Source organism: Rhineura floridana, chromosome 5 (genome assembly GCF_030035675.1).
Source record: "Rhineura floridana isolate rRhiFlo1 chromosome 5, rRhiFlo1.hap2, whole genome shotgun sequence".
In the NCBI taxonomy this organism is placed as follows: domain Eukaryota; kingdom Metazoa; phylum Chordata; class Lepidosauria; order Squamata; family Rhineuridae; genus Rhineura; species Rhineura floridana.
The window spans coordinates 63,781,832-63,800,734 of NC_084484.1; the positions used below are offsets into that span (position 1 = coordinate 63,781,832).

At 42.8% G+C, this 18,903-nt stretch overlaps 2 protein-coding genes across 4 annotated transcripts in view; one reads left to right on the plus strand and one right to left on the minus strand.

The window, feature by feature from the left end:
• Positions 1–13,538, minus strand: part of SLC9A7 (solute carrier family 9 member A7) — a 67,359-nt gene extending 53,821 nt beyond the window's left edge. For both annotated transcript variants that reach the window (XM_061626977.1, XM_061626976.1), the window contains exon 1: positions 12,984–13,538. In XM_061626977.1, coding sequence (XP_061482961.1) covers positions 12,984–13,242 — 259 coding nt within the window. In that variant the 5' untranslated portion in view covers positions 13,243–13,538. The remainder of the gene's footprint in view (positions 1–12,983) is intronic.
• The window catches only part of RP2 (RP2 activator of ARL3 GTPase), a 36,712-nt gene continuing 31,058 nt past the window's right edge, over positions 13,250–18,903 (plus strand). Inside the window, exon 1 of one of the 2 annotated variants that reach the window (XM_061626982.1) lies at positions 13,250–13,442. Coding sequence is in view for 1 of the 2 variants with exons in the window: in XM_061626981.1 (XP_061482965.1) it covers positions 13,627–13,689 (63 nt within the window). In the remaining variant the exon portion in view is untranslated. Of the gene's footprint in view, positions 13,443–13,487; positions 13,690–18,903 lie in introns of those variants that run through there. The other variant, XM_061626981.1, reaches the window with a different exon arrangement.

An 18,903-nucleotide genomic window follows, 5' to 3' on the forward strand; every position in this document is an offset into this window, starting at 1 on the left:
AGGTGATTATCTCGGCAACTGGACAGTTTCAAATAGGAGAAGGCTACACCTTATCTTTACAAAGCTCTATACTGCCAAGACACCTCAGTCTCACACCACTGAGGTCTTTATAGGTTAAAAAATCAACACCTTGAACAGGCAATCAGTGGAGATCTTTCTAAGTATCAATGAAATATCGTCACCATTTTAATTAATTCTTGCATATTCTGACCCAGCTTATGTTTTAAAACAAGTAGCACTGGAGGAAGAAGGCAAAAAGCAGACCCGGCTCTGCCATAACCTAGCCCAGCAATGGCGAACCTCCCTGTCCCCCGATGTTGCTGGGCTCCAACTCCCATCAGAATCAGCTAACACAGCCAATGGTCAGGGATGATGGGGGGAGGTATCTACCAACATCTGGTGGGCCACGGGCTTCCCATCCTTGGCCAAGCTTAAATGTCCTCTTGCTGCTTTCTAGTTATGTCAGTGCCTAGCCAGATTCTGAATTTGTTTATGCCAACCACATACTCCCCATGCCATCTCATAAGCTGCTGTTGAAACTCCCCCAGGCTTTGAAAGTTGATGATGACTTCCCTCAAGAATAAAGTTGCACAAGTCCAAACATCAGCTAGTTTGAGAGATGAACTAGATATCTGGCAGCCCGGGCAGAATTCCCAACCCTGCACTTGCCTCAGACATGCAAAACAACAGTAGCAGCGGGGGGGGGGGGAATTGGAGAATTTGCAGCACTGAATTAATTGTGGGTGCTTAAGATCTCCCACACCCACCTATTTCCCCCTGCAACTCCTCCCCACTCCCTTAATCACCCCCCCCCAATCTGGTTACAAGACCGGGTTTTTGAGTGAAGTGGGGAAAGAGTCCAAAAAAGAAAGGAAGGTTGCAGAGGAAAGACAGAACCCATCCAATTCTTGTTATTGAAATGTGTTTCAATTCTTTTTAATATTGTATTTTAAATTTTGTAACCTGCCCTGGGACCTACTGGTGAAGGGTGGGCAATACCAATACCAGGAGAATGGTTAATCATCCTACTTCCATCCTTTGTCTCTCTTCCTGTCCCTACTTTGCAAGTTAGCAGCACACAGAGGATTGGACATTTTGCATTTTCCACCAAGTATCTAATTCTATCCTTACGACAGGATACCATTTCGGGTCCAGACTATATAGTCAGTATACATTACAAAGAAATGAAATACCAGCAAACAATGCCAGCAAAGAGACATAGTGATAGCCACTTGATGCTCAAGTGGCATTTTATAATAGCTACTTACCTTTCCCATCCCAAAAAAATTATTCTCCCCAAATACCACCAAACAAACTGAGTACCTGGCATAACCTCCAGCTATAATATGATTGGCCAGTCCAGCCCTGGATGCACTCTGCTGGCAACATCACATCCCTCCAAATAATTGACGGAAAGCCTGTTCATGGAAATAAGCCAACTTCTTTGTTGCTGTTCCATGTGGCATGTTTACCTTTAAAATATTCTCATTTTATAGACCAAGTATAAAATAAGAATATTAAGACGGGTGAAAAAATACAACATTGGTGAAAAGATTCACACTTACCTAACCCTTATATGAAGTGTGCAAGCTTCTGCATTGCTCTATTGTGGGTGTGATATTGCTAGCAAAGTGCATACTGAGGACCTACAGGGAAAAGAGAAATGGAAACAAATCAGTTCAAGTAACTATTGTGACGATATGCCCTTCAGAACAAACCATGGGAGGCAGTCAGCTCTACTGACATAACAGGCATAGGCATGCATTAAGTCATCCTTGGAAATCATGCAGTCCAGTACAGTGATGCAGGTAACCGCTATTTATTCCAAAAAATTATATGTCCGCTTTCAGGACAAAACCCTCTCAAGAAAGCTTATAACAAAACCATAGAGCAGTGTGCAATGCTAGTCCTACTCAGAGTAGACCCACTAAGTTAGACATGCCTAACTTCAGCTCATTAATTTCAATGGGTCTCCTCTGAGTAGGACTCAGTGGAATACAACCCATAATACACAATGCATCAACACCATTACAATATAAAACAAAAATGTCACAATGTTAAACATCACGGAGTAGTTAAAATATAGAATGCCACATAATTCAAATGTAGTTTTAAAAATAAAAGTTTTCAGGGTCTGTTGGTAGAGTAAGGGCCGTACATATCTCTCGAGGAAAGAAATTCTACATGCATGGTGCCACTACTAAAAATGCTTGCTCTCTTGTGCCAAAGGTGGACTCACAATCAGAACCTCTGAGACCAACCTCAAGGCCTAGGCAGGTTCATATGGGTGAAGGTGGCCTTTCCAGTTATCTATTCTATAGATACCTTGTGCACAGTCCACACAAACCTAAAATCTGCACTGTATAACAGGAGGATAATCTAAAACTCCAACATACATAGAGACATAATCCATTCATGCACAAGTATACCTCTGCATGCTGTGGCAGACAATCCACTCGAAAGAGGCTGAAAAAAATAGTGTAACACTGGCCCTATGAGCATCAGCCAATTACTTTTTCTCGGTACTGTTTTGTAATCTTATCACATGCATATTCACCATTTCCTCAGGTTGTGTAGCCACAGAAAGGGTACATCAAAGTTTTTCTAAAGTGTGCTAGTGAACTCAAACCTGCATTATTAGAACTAGAATTTTAAGGCTTCTACTCCAAGTAACTTCAAGCATAGAAACCAGAGGTGACTACACTATTCTTTAATATCTGTTTAGCCACTGACATACCAACTCAAAAGGTTCTATGGCTCATGAGAACCTGATGGTTGATTTTCCATCTGACAATAATGAGTTGTTTGCCAAGATACCAAAAATACACTTATGAAAGGAGCAAAGAAATATACAAATATAGATTCATTCAGCAACCAAAGGAAAAAAGCACAGAACATCCCTCATTGCTACTGACAGACAACACTGACAGACACAAACCACAATCAATAGCCTCCCCACCCACGCAACACATACACTCTCACATGCACTCTTCCTAACACAGGGGATTTCTGTAGCAGTCTCAGCCAGTCAGTGATCGCCTTCATCCCACTTCTGCTTTTTAAAAGTTAGAGTCAGTATGTCTTGTGAGTGTTTTTAAACATAAATAATGTCACTACTAACTGAAGAGTCAGCTAGGAACAATCCTGGGCAAGAAGGTTGGACAAAATTTATCTGACTATTGCAGCAGTCTTCCCCATCCCCCAAAACTAAGCAGTTCAGGTTTTTCTTTACTTTTAATCCCATTGTTAGAAAATCTTTCCATTTCTTAGAGGTTATTTAGACCAAACTTTTTGCCTCGTAATTTACCTTAAGAAACCAGCTTATGCACTCCTGAGATCAACTCTATCCTCCCAACAGTGATTCAGGAATCACAAGTATATTTTATGATACTAACTGACCTCCTTAAAAATGGTTGGACTCCATAATAAAGTTGGAGCAATCTGATAGAAAGGCTCCACAGTACCAAATCCAAGAGAAATGTATTCTAGAATGGATTTTTTTTTTAAATAAACAAAAATAAAAAACATCTACATGCCTTATAGTGTTACCATTAATACTACTACAAACTAATAGTTATCCTCTTTTTCTTATGAATGAAAGTATGGGGAACCTTTTTGCCACAACTTGACAAAAAGTTTGTGGTAATACTGGGACTACTCTCAGCTCCCATTTCCCACCTCAATGGGTGATTTTTGCCTTCGGACACCCTAAGTCATACAGGCAATACAAAAAGAATGAATAAATGCGGTTACTTATCTTGCGTGAAGAAGTGCAAAATTAAAGCATGTCTACACTAGAAACTCAAACTGGTTTTTAAACTGCAAAGATTTCCTCATGAGAAGTACAGTTCTTGGAAATTGATGCTATGTATCTAATGAGTTCTCAGAGTTGGCACAAAACCACAGTTCCTAAGTGCTAATTTTGTAGCTAACAACTCGGTGACGGAAGTGTAAGAAGGATTTATGTTAACAGCAACACTACAACCTCATTTAATAAAATAAAACTGCTTAGCAAAATAGTTTTAAGAACATAGGACTATTCAAGGTAGTCATGGTAGTTTTTTTATGCTGAAAACTTGGAAATCCTTTTACAGGATTGTACTGCAAAACAAGTTTACTCAGAAAGATGTCCCACTACATTTAATGGCGCTCAGACCCAGGTAACAGTTATATAAGACTGCAGCCTTGGACAACATATTCTGATTTTCATACTTCCTTGTTTAGTACAACAGCTATGGTAACAATTTGAGACAGAGTCAGAAAAAAAATTTCTGTTTAACAAAAACTTGTGTGGCCAATTCACATTGTACAAAATACCCATTTAATACTCAGTCTGAATCACTCTGCAAGTAAATATACTTGTCTAATGACAAATATAGAGATAAATAAAAAATAAAGAGAGCCCTGCTGGATCAGGCCAAAGGCCCATCTATGCATCTGTTCACACAGTGGCCAACAAGATGATCCACTGAGAAGCTCACAAGCAGGACCTGCACGCAGGAGTGCTCTCCCCACTTGAAATTCTCAGTGACTAGTATACAGAGGCATACTGTCACCCACAGTAGAGGTTGAACATACCCACTGTGGCTAGCAGCCATTAATTACCTTATCTTCCATGAAGTTCTCTAATCTTCTTTTAAAGCCATCCAAGTTGGTGGCCATCCATGCCTCTTGCAGAAGTAAATTCCATAGTTTACTATCTATGTGTGAAGTACTTTCTTTTATCTGTCCTGAATCTTCCAACACTGAACTTAATTGAATGGCCTTAGTTTCCAGTATTAAACAAGGGAGGAAAACTTCTCCCTAGCCACTTTCTCCACATAATTATACCGGCCCTCTCTTACTCACATTTTCTCTAAACTAAAAAGCCCCAAATATTATAACCTTTCTTCATAGACAGCTGGTATAGCACAGTGGGGAGGAGAACCTGGCTGGGAGTCCAGAGTCTGTGAGTTCAAATCCCCACTCGTGTCTCCTGGGTGTCAAGGGCCAGCTAAAGATCACCCCCACAGTGAGTGGCTCAGGGGTTATGCGCCCTGCCACCTGTGCAGCCGTGGGCAAGCTGCATAGTCCGAAGGAGCCCAGTTGCCCCCCAGCTGGCAGTTGTGGACAAGGAAGGGGTTGGCTTGTGCAGCTGTGGTAAGCTGAGCAGGCCCTAGCCAGCTGGGGAGGCAATGGTAAACCCCCTCTGAATACTGCTTACTATGAAAACCCTATTCATAGGGTAGCCATAAGTCAGGATCGACTTGAAGGCAGCCCATTTCCTTTTTTTCCTCACAGAGAAGTTGCTCGAACCCCTCATGCGTTTTGATTGCCCTTTTCTGAACCTTTTCCAGCTCTACAATACCCTTTTAGAGCTGTGGTGACTACAACTGTATACAGTTTTATTTTTAATATTCCTTACAATCCCTAGCATGGAATTTACTTTTCTCACAACTGCTGCACACTGGATTGACATCTTAATTGAGCTATTCACTATGATCAAGGTTCTGTTCCTTGGTCAGTCAATGACATTCAGACCCCATTACCATATATGTCAAAATAGAATTTTTTTTTGCTCCAGTGTGCATCCTGTTTTCCACAGTGGCTAACCATATGCCCATAAACAGGGCCCAAGTACAAAAGCTCTCTCCCACTATTGTTACCCAGCACATGATATTCAGAGACACGGATCCTCCGATTCGGAAGGCAGCGTATCGCCATCATGATTAATAGCTACCTTTCACCTTATCCTTCATGAATTTGTCTAATCCTCTTTCAAAGTTGTCCAAGTTGGTGGCCATCACCATATCTTGTGCTACCAAATTCCATAGTTTAACTATCCACTGTGTGAAGTAGTACTTCTTTTAGTCTGTCCTGGCTCTTCTACCATTCAGCTTCATTATATGAACTCAGGTTTTATTTAACAACTGTGGACCCTTTCAATATGGAGTAAATTGAAGTTGTCCCTTTCCAGCAGAATATCACTAGTAAAGATGATGTTACTTCCAAAATTTACATATTTGTTCTGCATTTTACCCACTCAAGTAACAAAGAGTAAAATATTTGGCAAAAGAAATAAGAACAATTTATATATGCTTCAAAAACAACCAAGAACCACCAAAAATCTTAGGAACAGAAGGAACCAAGAGGGAGGATGGGGAATCCCTAATTTATTTTTATATTATGAGATCTATCAGATTAGGCATGTGATCTTATTTTTAGATCTTAAAATAGAAAGACATTGGTCCAAAGTGAAAGATGCCTACTACGTCATAATAACCCTAAAAGGCTACCATATATTTTAAAAGTACAAAAAAGCATAAAATTAGAACATACAATGACACCAATATTGGGGATATGGAAACATAGAAAGCAGCTGTTTTTACCAGGACTTTCCCCCTTGGTTGCTCTCTGTAACCATCCAGATTTCTATAAGAAAGAAAGATTAATAGATGACAGATAGTTAAAAATGATATTTTAGGATTAAAGGATTTTTATGTGAACAACAACCACATACCTCGAGATACCTGACACAGGAAGTTGAGGGTTAAGGGCATTTCCTGATTGGCATGGTATCAAATCAGTACATTTATAAGGAAAAATTACATTATAACTCAGGAAACAAAAGAACTAACTCATGGAGAAAGATTAATATTGAATGCCGGCAATACTGAAAAAGGTTTAGTCTCCTCTTTATATAAGTTTTTATTGGGAAAGGATATGGGCAGTAACCAAACACTTAAAGAAATACGGGAAACCGAATTGAGGTGCAAAATTGAAAATAAGATGTGGACAGGCATGTGGTTAAAATTTCCATTTAAATCAGTGTCCTCATCTTTCAGGGAAATGACTTTAAAAATTGTTAAAAAATGTACATGACTCCAACATGTTCAGCACAAATTACTAAATTGGGGGACCCCTCTTGCTGGCGTGAATGTGGGAACATGGCTCATTTATGCATATGTGGTGGGAATGTGATAAAGTAGCCAAGTTTTGGTCTCTCATACATACAATTCAAAGAATAACTGGACAAAAAAGTCTTTACAGCAGAAGTGGCTTTACTAAACCTTTTTATAGAGGAAAAACAGAATTTACATTATAAAAAATTGATTGGCTTCTTGTTGGTGGCTGCCAGAATAGTGACAGCACAGGTCTGGAAAACTCTGGAAGGTCTCATGTTGGACAGATGGTGTCAAAAGGTGTTGGAAATTGCCCTATTAGAAAAATTGACTATCAAATTAAGATTAGCAAAAGGAAAGAGAAAAACAAAGAGGCTTTTGAAGAGGACTGGTGGCCCTTCATACCCTTCTCTGCAAAGCAAGGGAGAACAGGTCAGGTACCAACTCTCTTTACAAGACTATGGCTAACTTAATGTACTATTTGGACTCTATAACTATGTATAACAATGGAAAATAAAAGATTTATGGTAGGGTGGGAAGAGGGGAGATTTGTGCAGGGGGAATGGGGTTAAGGTAGTATCATTTAGATTGTTAATGGAATTTATATGTTTTTTAAAACTTCTAAATAAAAAAACAACTGTGGACCCTTTGCTATATGGTACTAATATTGGAGTTTAAGCAAAATGACCACTTGAAACAAGTGTTTGTGTCCCATTTCACACACTAAAACAGTGTGCTTTTATCACATACTCTTCTCCACATAAGCTACACCTGTGATGGGAATAGTACTATGAAGCAGCTTTGAAAGCAGTTACAAAATCCGATTGCCAAAAGAAAGTGTGGGGGGAAGCAGTGTTTAGTTTACTCAAAGATTGCTTTCAAGTAAATAATTGTTTAAGGTCAAAAATGCCATTTTCTACTTTCACAGTGGTTGGTTATATGTGGGTGGATACTGGACAGAGAAAGAACTAACATTCCCAAACTGGCTTGACATACTCTATGCTGCACACATCAAGCTAGGTTTTATTTATTTATTATTTTATTTATATCCCGCCTTCCTCCCAGCAGGAGCCCAGGGCGGCAAGATTTTCTAGTATTGATATCATAGATCTGAAATAATGAGGCAAACAGTTTTCTTCAGTACTGCTTTTGTATCTTTTGGCTGCAAAGAGACTGATTTCGAGCTAACCTCATCCCATCTAAATCATAATGACATAGATCTCATCCTGCATACACATTATAAAGTACATTATAATAAAAGTTTTACCAAAATAAATAATCAAGTATTTGTTGCCTTAGTTTGTACAAGTCTGGAGCAGCCTGGAAGTTGGCTAGATAAAATGTAATCCTAAATAGCATTGCAATTCTATCCATGTCTACACAGAAAAAAGTCCCATTAAGTTCAGTGGGCTTACTCTCAGGTAATTTGCTATGGGACTGAAGCCTAAATATGCATGTTTCATATGTTACAGCAAATTAGTCAGGTCTCTTCATTAGCAGCATTCACTCGCCTGTGCTCATCTACTCCCTAGTCTACAATTCTGTCCCACATCAACATAGTGCCAGCTCTCTTCCTTAAAACCACTCCTCAAAGCTAAACATTTCATGAAGCCTTATCTCTTATATACCCAACCAACCACAGCACTCTGCAGGAGAGGGCTTCCTGCAGATACCACCTTATAAGGAGAGCTATTCTACCTGGTACCCACCCTTTGGAACTCCCTCCCATTACATATCAGACAGGCACCATTTTTCTTGGCTTTTTGGCATCTGTTGAAAGTGTCATTCTTTCAACCAGCCTTCTAAGAGATTTTTTTTGCAATAGCTTTATATGTTTTATTGTATTGTGATAGTGCTTCAAGATTATTCATAGGCAACAATAAATGATTAACTCCTTAATTCCTCATCTTTAACTAAAATGAACCTCAAACATGTGTAACTACACCTGCTCACTTTCCCTCCACTGTCTTATGCGCTGTCAATTTAGTACGGAAGCATCTCAGGCTCTGTGTTTTTCCTCATGTAACTTTACAGCGCTATATGAATCAATGGTATAGTATGAAACAAAACAGAACTTTGCATCTTAGAATACTCTCCTTTTATTAAAAAAGGCCTACCAATTATCTCAATTTTATAAATATACAGTTTAGCAGACAAACACCAATTTTTCCTGGTGTGATATTCTACAGGTTATTTTATATTTGCTTGGGACACATGCACAAAATAGATTTTCAACATTTTAATGAGATCCTACATCAGTACCATCATATGTTACACTACCTATAATGGTCTGTATTGTATCCTATGCATTTAATTTCAAGACATTAAGAAGTATCCTTCTATGTAAATATAAAATTCAACATAAAACTAATCACTAATTCCTTACAGAAACGTATAGTTTTGTATGGTCTTGAAAACACTGCAAATGCAAATTGTTACATTAAGAATGCAATCTTATACATACTTTCCTAAGAGCAGGAGTTCTGAACTTCTGGCCTGCGGGGTCAACTTTGGCCCATTAAGGGTCACAGTTTGGCCCACCAGCCCATTCCTGACAAATCACATCAGGTGTGGGACCATTGCTGTGTGGTTTCAAAGAACAATCAGGCGCTTACAACTGATGTGCTATGGGAGTGTGTCTTGCTCTGGGATCACAAAGGTGCTTGCACTGAAACCCTGCTAAAACTGAGGAGGGAACTCCATTTTAACAAACTCCTTCATGATCCTGGAGCAAGTCTCTTTGAAGGCACTGTGGGTTAGGGCAGATATAGATCTTGCCTGCCAGGGGAAAAAAGGTTGCCTTGGAGCAAATCCTATTGAAATCAATTGGGCTTACTTCTGAGTAGACATATATAGGATTACAGTGCATGGCAAGGCACTTGCATATCTTTAAGGAGTTTCATTGCCAGGGATTCAGCGTGTTTTTTAAAAAAAAGATAACAACTGCACAGCAATGCAGCAGGGAGCAAATGACTAACAAGATTTCCTGTGACTAAGAAACCTCACCAGAGTAAATTCCATTGCATTTCAAGCATTTAACTTTTAAACAGTCACTGTAGAGGAAACAGTTGCTTTTTGCTCTGTGCAAGCATTCATCAGGACTTCCTTACTGCAACAAACATCTGCACCATGAAATGTTAAGCAGGCATTATGCTCTGTTAGATGGTTATTTTTACTGGCGGAAAGAACCAAATACACTAGCAGCAAAACAGTAATCAAACTCAAGAGTTTATGCCTGAAAAAACAAAAAAAAACTTATGCCTATGATCGAAAGTTCAACACTGTTTGTAAGAACCGTTTGCTATCTACAGATAAAAAAGGAAACTAGCACAAGGTTACTTGTGTCATTGTAGGTTCACATGCATCCCTATGCACTAGTCATTAATCAAATCTGGAGAGTACAGACTGATCACAATTCCCAGTTCTATCAACAGATAGTGGGAACAAACATATCGTACTTTTACTTTGGTCTTCTCTCTTCAAAACCCTTTGAAGGGCAAGCTTTGCTCATTTATTTACTGAGCAAAATAAAACAAAAAAGTTCTCTGTGCAGTTTACAGTAAAAGTTAAAAACATGAGAACATCCAAATGAAACTTAGCATCTAAAGCAGAACAAACACAGCTGCAAAATAAAATCCAAGTAAAACCAACAACAGGGAATAATAATAGTGCAAAAGATCTAAAAATCAGATCTAAAGTTAACCATGACTTGTGTGTATTAAGGAAAATGGAAATGGACTGCCTTCAAGTCGATCCTGATTTAGGGCTACCCTATGAATAGGGATTTTCATGGTAAGAGGTATTCAGAGGGGGTTTACCATTGCCTCCCTCTGAGGCTAGTCCTCCCCAGCTGGCTAGGGCCTGCTCAGCTTGCCACAGCTGCACAAGCCACCCCCTTCCTTGTACACAACTTCCAGCTGGGGGGCAACTGGGCTCCTTGGGACTATGCAGCTTGCCCACGGGTGTGCAGGTGTCAGGGCATGTAACCCCTGAGCCACTCACTGTGGGGGTGATCTTTAGCTGGCCCTTGACACCCAGGAGACACGAGTGGAGATTTGAACTCTCAGACTCTGGATTCCCAGCCAGGCTCTCCTCCCCACTGTGCTATACCAGCTGTGTGTGTATTAAGACGGAACCATTAAAAAAAATCTAATATAAAAGAAGAAGCAGATGGAACAGTCCCAAAGTCACTATTTACTGAATTCTATCACCTAATCACCCACAAGGATTTAAGGTGTATTGAGTAACCTTTACAGTGTTTTATTTCAATGGCATCAGGTCGATTAAAGCTGCCAGATATGAAGGAAAAAAATACACAGCTAGCAGGCAGTCATTTTCTAAAGAGAAAATGAATGCTTAAAGATACTTCTTTTCAAACTACAGAGTTCAAGGTAACAAAAAATCCAATTTGTACACAAGAACGCAACCTTTTCACAGCGAGAGCAAACTGAGCCACTTTATATGTGATATACACATTTTTGTCCTCTAATAAAAAAAGTACAACATTCTGTGGGGATCAATCTGAAAATAGCTGCATAATAGGAAACAAGAACTTCACTACGGAGTCCTCAAAAAGTAGGCAGACCAGCAAGTAATATATAATGTCCTCAATAGGGGTGCATCTATATACACATCTCTTTTAAATCTTATATTTCTTTATTTTAGTATTTTAAATGAGTTTAATAGTATTGTAAAGTTCTATGGACAATAAAGGATTGACCCAATTGTACACAGAAAAAAAAAATCATATGTGGGTAATCTAAAAGTAGCATGTGACAGAATCTCACTGTCAGACTATAATTCAAATGTTTAACATAATTTAGTCTAGGTGGTGCAGCCTTCTGCACCACCCTGTACATTACCAGTTCAGTTAGTGAGAAGCACTCTAATATGGCCTGAAGATTCTCCCATGGGACAATTTAACATGCCATAATATATCTCCACTAAGAAAATTACATACCACTAAAGCAAGTAGAAGCGACAGGAAAAGACAAACAACATCCCTATTTTTTCATGATGTGAAAGACAACTGCCATTTGGCCTTCCCACCCACCCCACATCATGACCCCAAACAAGCCTCCAAGCCACCCTCATGAGACAAAGTATATAATATGAGAGCTCTTTCACAGCCTTTTTTTTTAAAAAAAGAAAGACAACAGATGATGCTGGTAGCAATTTGACCTTCTGTTTCCCATTAGCGTTGTCTGTCAGAAAGACTGAATCAGGGAACATCAGAGGTCCACATAACTGCACACATTACAGAGGATGTTCATTTCTCTTCAAGGAGGAGCAGGTTTGAGAAGAAAGCAACGATTCACGTGTATTCATATTCATGTATTCATACTGTGAATAAAACCACTGGGCCTCGGAAAAGTGGGGCCAAGAAGGCACACAAAACAACCGTATTACCTGAAGTCAGTGGCGGAAAGAGAGGAGCGATGCAGTCGCATCCCCAGGCGAAGATGCTGAGGGAGAGGGGGGCCAAGCAAGTCGGACAAGTGCTTACCCTCCCTGCTCGTATTCCGCCACGTACCCCGCGACCCCCTCAGAGGATCCTTTTACCAGTCTATTAGGCATATTTACTGTTCCCGCCCATTTAGAACCAAGCTCAATTTTTCTCTCCTCGGAAGGGCAGGCGGAATTAGCAAATAGCTTTGAAATTCACAGGCTCCATAAATAAATAATGGCGCGACTCCGAGGTTTCAAAGCAGGAAGGGGGGACAAGATACGCATACACGTGCGACATACAGAAGAGTTTTGTCATCAGACAAACGGTTTGCCGAAAAAGCCACGGGAAAAGCAAAAAGAAAAGAAACGGACGAGTCCTTATGAGAAAGGGAGAAATAAATACGCGTGTGCACACAACAGACGCACACACTCCACTCACTCTAGTCTAGTCAGGAGAATAAAGGCAAATGTGTAAACTGCCTTTGTTCACATGCTGTCTCTGTGTGTGTGTGTGTGTGTGTGTGTGTGTGTGTCTCTCTCTCTCTCTCTCCCTCCCTCCCTCCCTCCCTCACACACACACACACACACACACACCCTCTCCTTTTATTCCCTGCTCCCTCTGGGAGCAGAAGGACCATGCCGCCCGTGACCCACCGTAGATCATGGCCAGGCCGGTCTCATGGAGGAACCGGACGCGGCGGTGTTTGAAGAGCCAGATGGTGAGAATGGTGAGGGTGAGCAGCAGGATGAACGTCAGGAGGCTCACACTATCCTGCCGGTGGCTCTCCTCCGCTTCTTTCTCCGTGGTGATATCCTCCATGGCGCTGCTGCTTCGCTCCCCGGCGTAGAGCCCAAGGATTTGGAGAACGAGGACGAGGAGAAGGAGCAGCAGCAGGAGCGGCGGACGCGTCATGGTAGGCTCCCCTGGAGTGCCGCTGGCACCCGCCTCCGGCTTTTTTCCCCGGCCCGCAGCCTCTGCAATGTCTAGCCAGTTCTGCTCTCGCTCAGCCTGGGGCTGCCAAACCAGATTTCATCATCAGCGGTGCGCAAGATCGCCAAACTCCGCCTCTCCGCGGCTTCTCTCCAGCTAGCGTACAGGCCCTGTCAGCCAAAGTAAGTTTGCCGGCAGCCGCCGTCGTCGTCTTCCTCCTCCCGTCCCACCTCTTAAAGGCCTGCTAAGCTGCCACCTGTGCGGCACCTCACACTCCCGCACTGAGGCGGGATCTACGCATACAGCAGGAGATGATGGAACGGACTGCACCACTTCAAACTATAGTGGTGTGTGAGGAGGAATATTATGTTAGAATGCTCCCCCCGCGTTCCTTACAAGCTAGCAATTACAAGCCATCCGGGAGAAAAGGTTTGGTGTTGTTACTGCTGTTTTTAAATTTGCAGAGAGATAAAGCATTCAAAACTTTTTTGCGGGGGAATTGAAGGCTGAAGTGGTGCAATTTATTCTATCCCTTTGTTCCGTATCCAGTGTGGACCACTGGAGAAGAGAATGCAACTGAACAAAGTTTCATTGGTTGCTAGTTTATTTATTTACTTATTTATTCCATTTATATCCCACTTTTTCCTCTGAGGCTGAGAGGCAGTGACTGGCCCAAGGTCACACAGGGAGCTTCATGGCTGTGTGGGGATTTGAACCCTGGTCTCCCAGGTTGTAGTCCAGCACTCTAACCACTACACCACACTGGCTCTATTAATGGCTTAATTGCTTGTTTTCACACATCCTCACCTTTTAGTCTCTTGATATTTTGGACTATCAACAACTGGAGTAATTAATTCCTTGGAGTCCTCTAGCAACATTTCCCAAAGAGAACTTCAATGTTTACCATACATTATATTGAGTAAATTAATATTAAGCAAGATTACTCATTTGTTAAGCATGTTAATGCCACACATATTTACTTAGAACAGGGGTAGGGAAGCTGTGGCCCCACAAAACATTGTTGGACTCCATTTCCTATCAGCCCTGGCCACCATGGCCAATGACCAGGAATGATGGGAGTTGGAGTCCATCTGGAGGACCACAGGTTCCCAATGCCTGTCGGCTGAACACAGTGAGACTTAATTCTCATGAAGTAATAGTTGGCAATTCCTGTTCACAGTGGTTAGTGTGAATTTTGCGCTGCAACATGGGATAGGAAAGGGAACCCAGGTTCCTCTATAACCAATCCCATAAACTGTTTGTTGTTTGGACAGCATTTACAGCCTGATTCTACTGTTATATGTTCCCCATTTCAGTGAGTGGTGATTCCAGGAATAGTGCTGTAGGCCTAATTTGTTTTGGATGAGAGAGTATGGGAGACTTCGGGTATTTTTGTAATATTTGCTTTATTCACAAATATATAAGCAAGCTAGATGAAGGCAAATACACCTCTAAAAGCAGACGGCACAGCTTGTATCAGATTCCTAGAAAACAACTGTACATCCTCCACACCCAAGCTATAGACATGTTTCCAGCTAACTACAGCTAGAAGCTCTCTTCCTTCAAACTGCCAATTGCTTTTTGCTGTCTCTCTGTTCTCTCTGCTCAGCTGAAGAGGTGCCACTGTCTCCAATGTCAAATAGGTATCTGATGAGAAACATATTTGTTACTGAATGCCCTTCTGGCAAAGTGGACCTCAGATTGTCCCATGGTTCACAGGAGAGTTCTGGGGGGATGACCAATGGCTACAGTGCATGTGGCATAAGTCTCATACTGAATACGATCAACACAGGTAAGAGTGCACAATTGTGCCTACTGAGTGGTGGCAGCGAAGAGAGATTCTTTCACTTCTATTGTCTCCTCAAGTAGCTGTGTAGCATTGCTCTTCTAGGCGGTGCATGGGCTGGTAGATCTTCCCAAGAAGAAGACAGCCTCGAGCCCTTGGAAGGCCATTGGGACAAGCAAACAAGGCACTTTGAGGGCAAAATTGCTTGTATCCAGTCTGAACTTGACACCGCAATTGATGCTAGTCTGGGTGTCAGGTTGTTTGGGATCAGCTTTAGTTACTGAGGCCCAGTGGACAAGTTGCTTGAAAGTTTGGCCTATATCACATGTACTCTCGATCCTCTCCCATCCTGACTTGTTAAGAGCAAGCTGAGTGGAATTGACTGAGTGGGTGCAGGGTGTGATAATTTTTGTAGGAAGGGAAGGTGGTGTGCCCAACTTCTCAAGAGAACCTCCAGAAGTTTGTGACACCTATTGCCCAGTTGCTAATACACAATTCTTCAGCAAGATGCTCAAGAGAGTGTTGGCTGGAGAACTTCAGGTACACTTGGATGAAGCCAATTATCTAGCTCCATTTCAATATAAGTTTTCCTCTGGTGTTGGCACTGGAATAGCTTTGGTAGCCATACTGGATTATCAATATTGGGAGAGAGACAGCAGCAGTATAGCCGTCTTAATTCTCTTTGATCTCTCAGTGGCTTTTGATACCATGGGCCATGGTGTCCTCCAGTACTGGCTCTTTCGGTTAGGAATGTGAGACACTGTGTTATGGTGGTTCTGCTCCTACCTGAAGTACTGGTTCCAGAGAGAAGTTGGAGTGCTTATGCTTGGCCTCATAGCAGTTATGCTTTGGGATCCCTACAGGTTTCCATTCTGTCGGCTCTCTTTTAAATCTATATGAAGCGGTGCGGTCCTCAGGGGATCTGGAATAGCCTGACCACAGTAGTTCATGCTCTAGTCACATTTTGGTTAGACCAGGTGTGGGGGACATTTGGCCCTGTAGATGTTACTGAATTACAATTGTTCATGCTTTCTGGGGCTGATGGAAGTTGTAGTTCGGCAACATCAGGAAGGCTAAAGGATTCCCCACCTGGCCTGAACTATTGCAATGTGCTTTACTTGGGATTGCCTTTGAAAATGGTTTGGAGGCTACTGCCAGTGCAAAATGCAGCCACTAGGGTTCTGTTAGGTTTAACACTAAGAGACAATATAACATTGGCTCCAAAAGAATTGCACTGGCTGCCTATTTGCCACCAAGCCCAATTCAAGTGACCAAGACATTGAGTCAGAGGCTGCAGAGTCACCTGCTAAGGAGTCAGACTAGTTTCCTGGCTCTGAGCCTGATGCTGGTGACCGGGGAGGGGCATTAAACTTGAGGCTGGCAGGCAGGAACCCCTGGACCACAGCACCAGAGCCCATAGAGCCACAGGATAGGACCCTCACAGGCACCTTGCTCTGGGGCTAAGGAACTGAATGCTTCCCAGTCATAGAATCATAGAATAGTAAAGTTGGAAACAGCCTATAAGGCCATCAAGTCCAACCCCTTGCTTGATGCAGTCTATCTCACCAGTCCAACAGTGCAGGCAGCACACTGGGGGCAGGCCAGGGAACACAGTGGTCCCCAGCTGCAGGCCTGTCCAGTTCAGAGCGAGAACCACCAATTGGAGATGAGGGTGTAATCAATTCTTGTTTTATTAAAGTAATGGATACATCAAAGGCTGTGTGCCTCATAGAAACCCCTATGCTAACTCACTACAATGCCTAACTGCACTCTAGACATGCTCTGCAACTTGTGAAGAAAGTTGACTCAGCACCCACTTCCGGGCGCAGTAGCCTCAAATAATAATAATAATAATAAATTTAATTTCTTCGTCGCCTATCTGGCCAATGGCCACTCTAGGCGACTTACAAAATTATTAAAATACAATTAATAAAATACAGTAATACAATAAAAACAATAGATCTACAACAACAATATTAAAACTGGGTAGGAGGCATTACAATTATATCGATTAACCCTCCCCGGATACCCCGAAGGCCTGCTGAAAAAGCCAGGTCTTTAAGGCTTTCCGAAATACATTTAGGGAAGAGGCATGCCGGAGATCTTGTGGGAGGGAGTTCCAAAGAGTGGGGGCCGCCACTGAGAATGCCCTCTCTCTTGTACCCGCCAATCTGGCTGTTTTTGTTGGCGGGATTGAGAGAAGGCCCTGTGTGGCCGATCTTGTCGGGCGGCATAATTGGTGGCGTTGAAGGCGCTCCGTGAGATAAACTGGGCCGAAACCGTATAGGGATTTACAGGTCAATACCAACACCTTGAATTGGGCTCGGAAAACAACTGGAAGCCAGTGTAGGTCGAACAACACTGGTGTGATGTGATCTCGGCGGCGACTATTCGTAAGTAGTCGAGCCGCCGCATTTTGTATCAGTTGTAATTTCCGGACCGTTTTCAAGGGTAACCCCACGTAGAGCGCATTACAGTAGTCCAAACGAGAGGTGATCAGGGCGTGTACCACCAGTGGGAGCTGATGAACAGGAAGGTAGGGTTGCAGCCTTCGTATGAGGTGTAGTTGGTACCAGGCTGCCCGGCTCACTGCCGAAATCTGAGCCTCCATGGACAGCCTGGAATCAAGAACAACCCCAAGGCTGCGGACCTGGTCCTTTAGGGGTAAACTCACCCCATTGAACTTCAGGTCAATGTCACCCAACCTTCTCTTGTCCCCCACAAGTAGTACCTCGGTTTTATCAGGGTTCAACTTCAGCTTGTTCCTTCCCATCCATCCACTCACGGATTCCAGGCAGTTGGACAAGGTCTCCACAGCCAACTCTGGTGAAGATTTAAACGAGAGATAGAGCTGAGTGTCATCCGCATATTGATGACACTGCAGCCCAAATCTCCTGATGATTGCTCCCAGCGGCTTCATATAGATGTTAAATAGCATGGGAGAGAGGATAGAGCCCTGTGGCACACCACAATTGAGAGGCCAAGGGTCTGATACCTCCTCCCCCAACGCTACCTGTTGGTACCTGTCGGAGAGAAAGGAATGGAACCACTGTAATACAGTGCCTCCAATTCCCAATCCCTCCAGGCGAAGCAGAAGGATACTGTGGTCGACAGTATCAAAAGCCGCTGAGAGATCGAGGAGGACAAGAAAGGTGGATTCTCCCCTATCTAATGCCCTCCTGAAATCATCAGCCAGAGTGACCAAGGCTGTTTCAGTTCCGTGACCAGTCCTGAAACCCGATTGGTATGGATCCAAATAATCCGTTTCATCCAAGTGTGCTGACAACTGGTTGGCCACCACTCGCTCAATGACCTTGCCCAGAAATGGTAGATTCGAAATTGGGCGGAAGTTATCTAACACTTGGGGATCCAAGGAGGGCTTCTTTAAGATGGGCTTTACAATTGCCTCCTTGAAGGCTGATGGCATCACACCCTCTTTCAAGGATGCGTTTCGTTGCACACACGGCCCCTTCTCCCGGGCCGCTTCTCCTGATGTCGTGAGCTTGGTGAGGGGGCGGCGAGCCTCCGAAGGCTCATTGGTTCCTGATCGGCAGGTGGGAGAACGGAGGGCGGGGAAGCGTTGGGCGTTTCTAAGATACTGCTTGGTGAAGGAGGAGTGTCCGCTTTCTCAGGAGCATCCCCCAACAGTCCCGTGGGAGTGCTGGGGGGCTGAGCGCTGTCCCATTGAGGGGCAGGGACCAGCCATGGAACTGGTGGAGCGGGCGACTCGCTCTCTTCCCCAAGGTCGGGGTTAGACTCAACAACAGCTGGATCATCCATGCTCCCTAACAGCTAAGGCTTCTGAAACTCATGCCTTCTACCTCCTTCCTCGGGAAGGATGCTGGGTCCGCCACCGC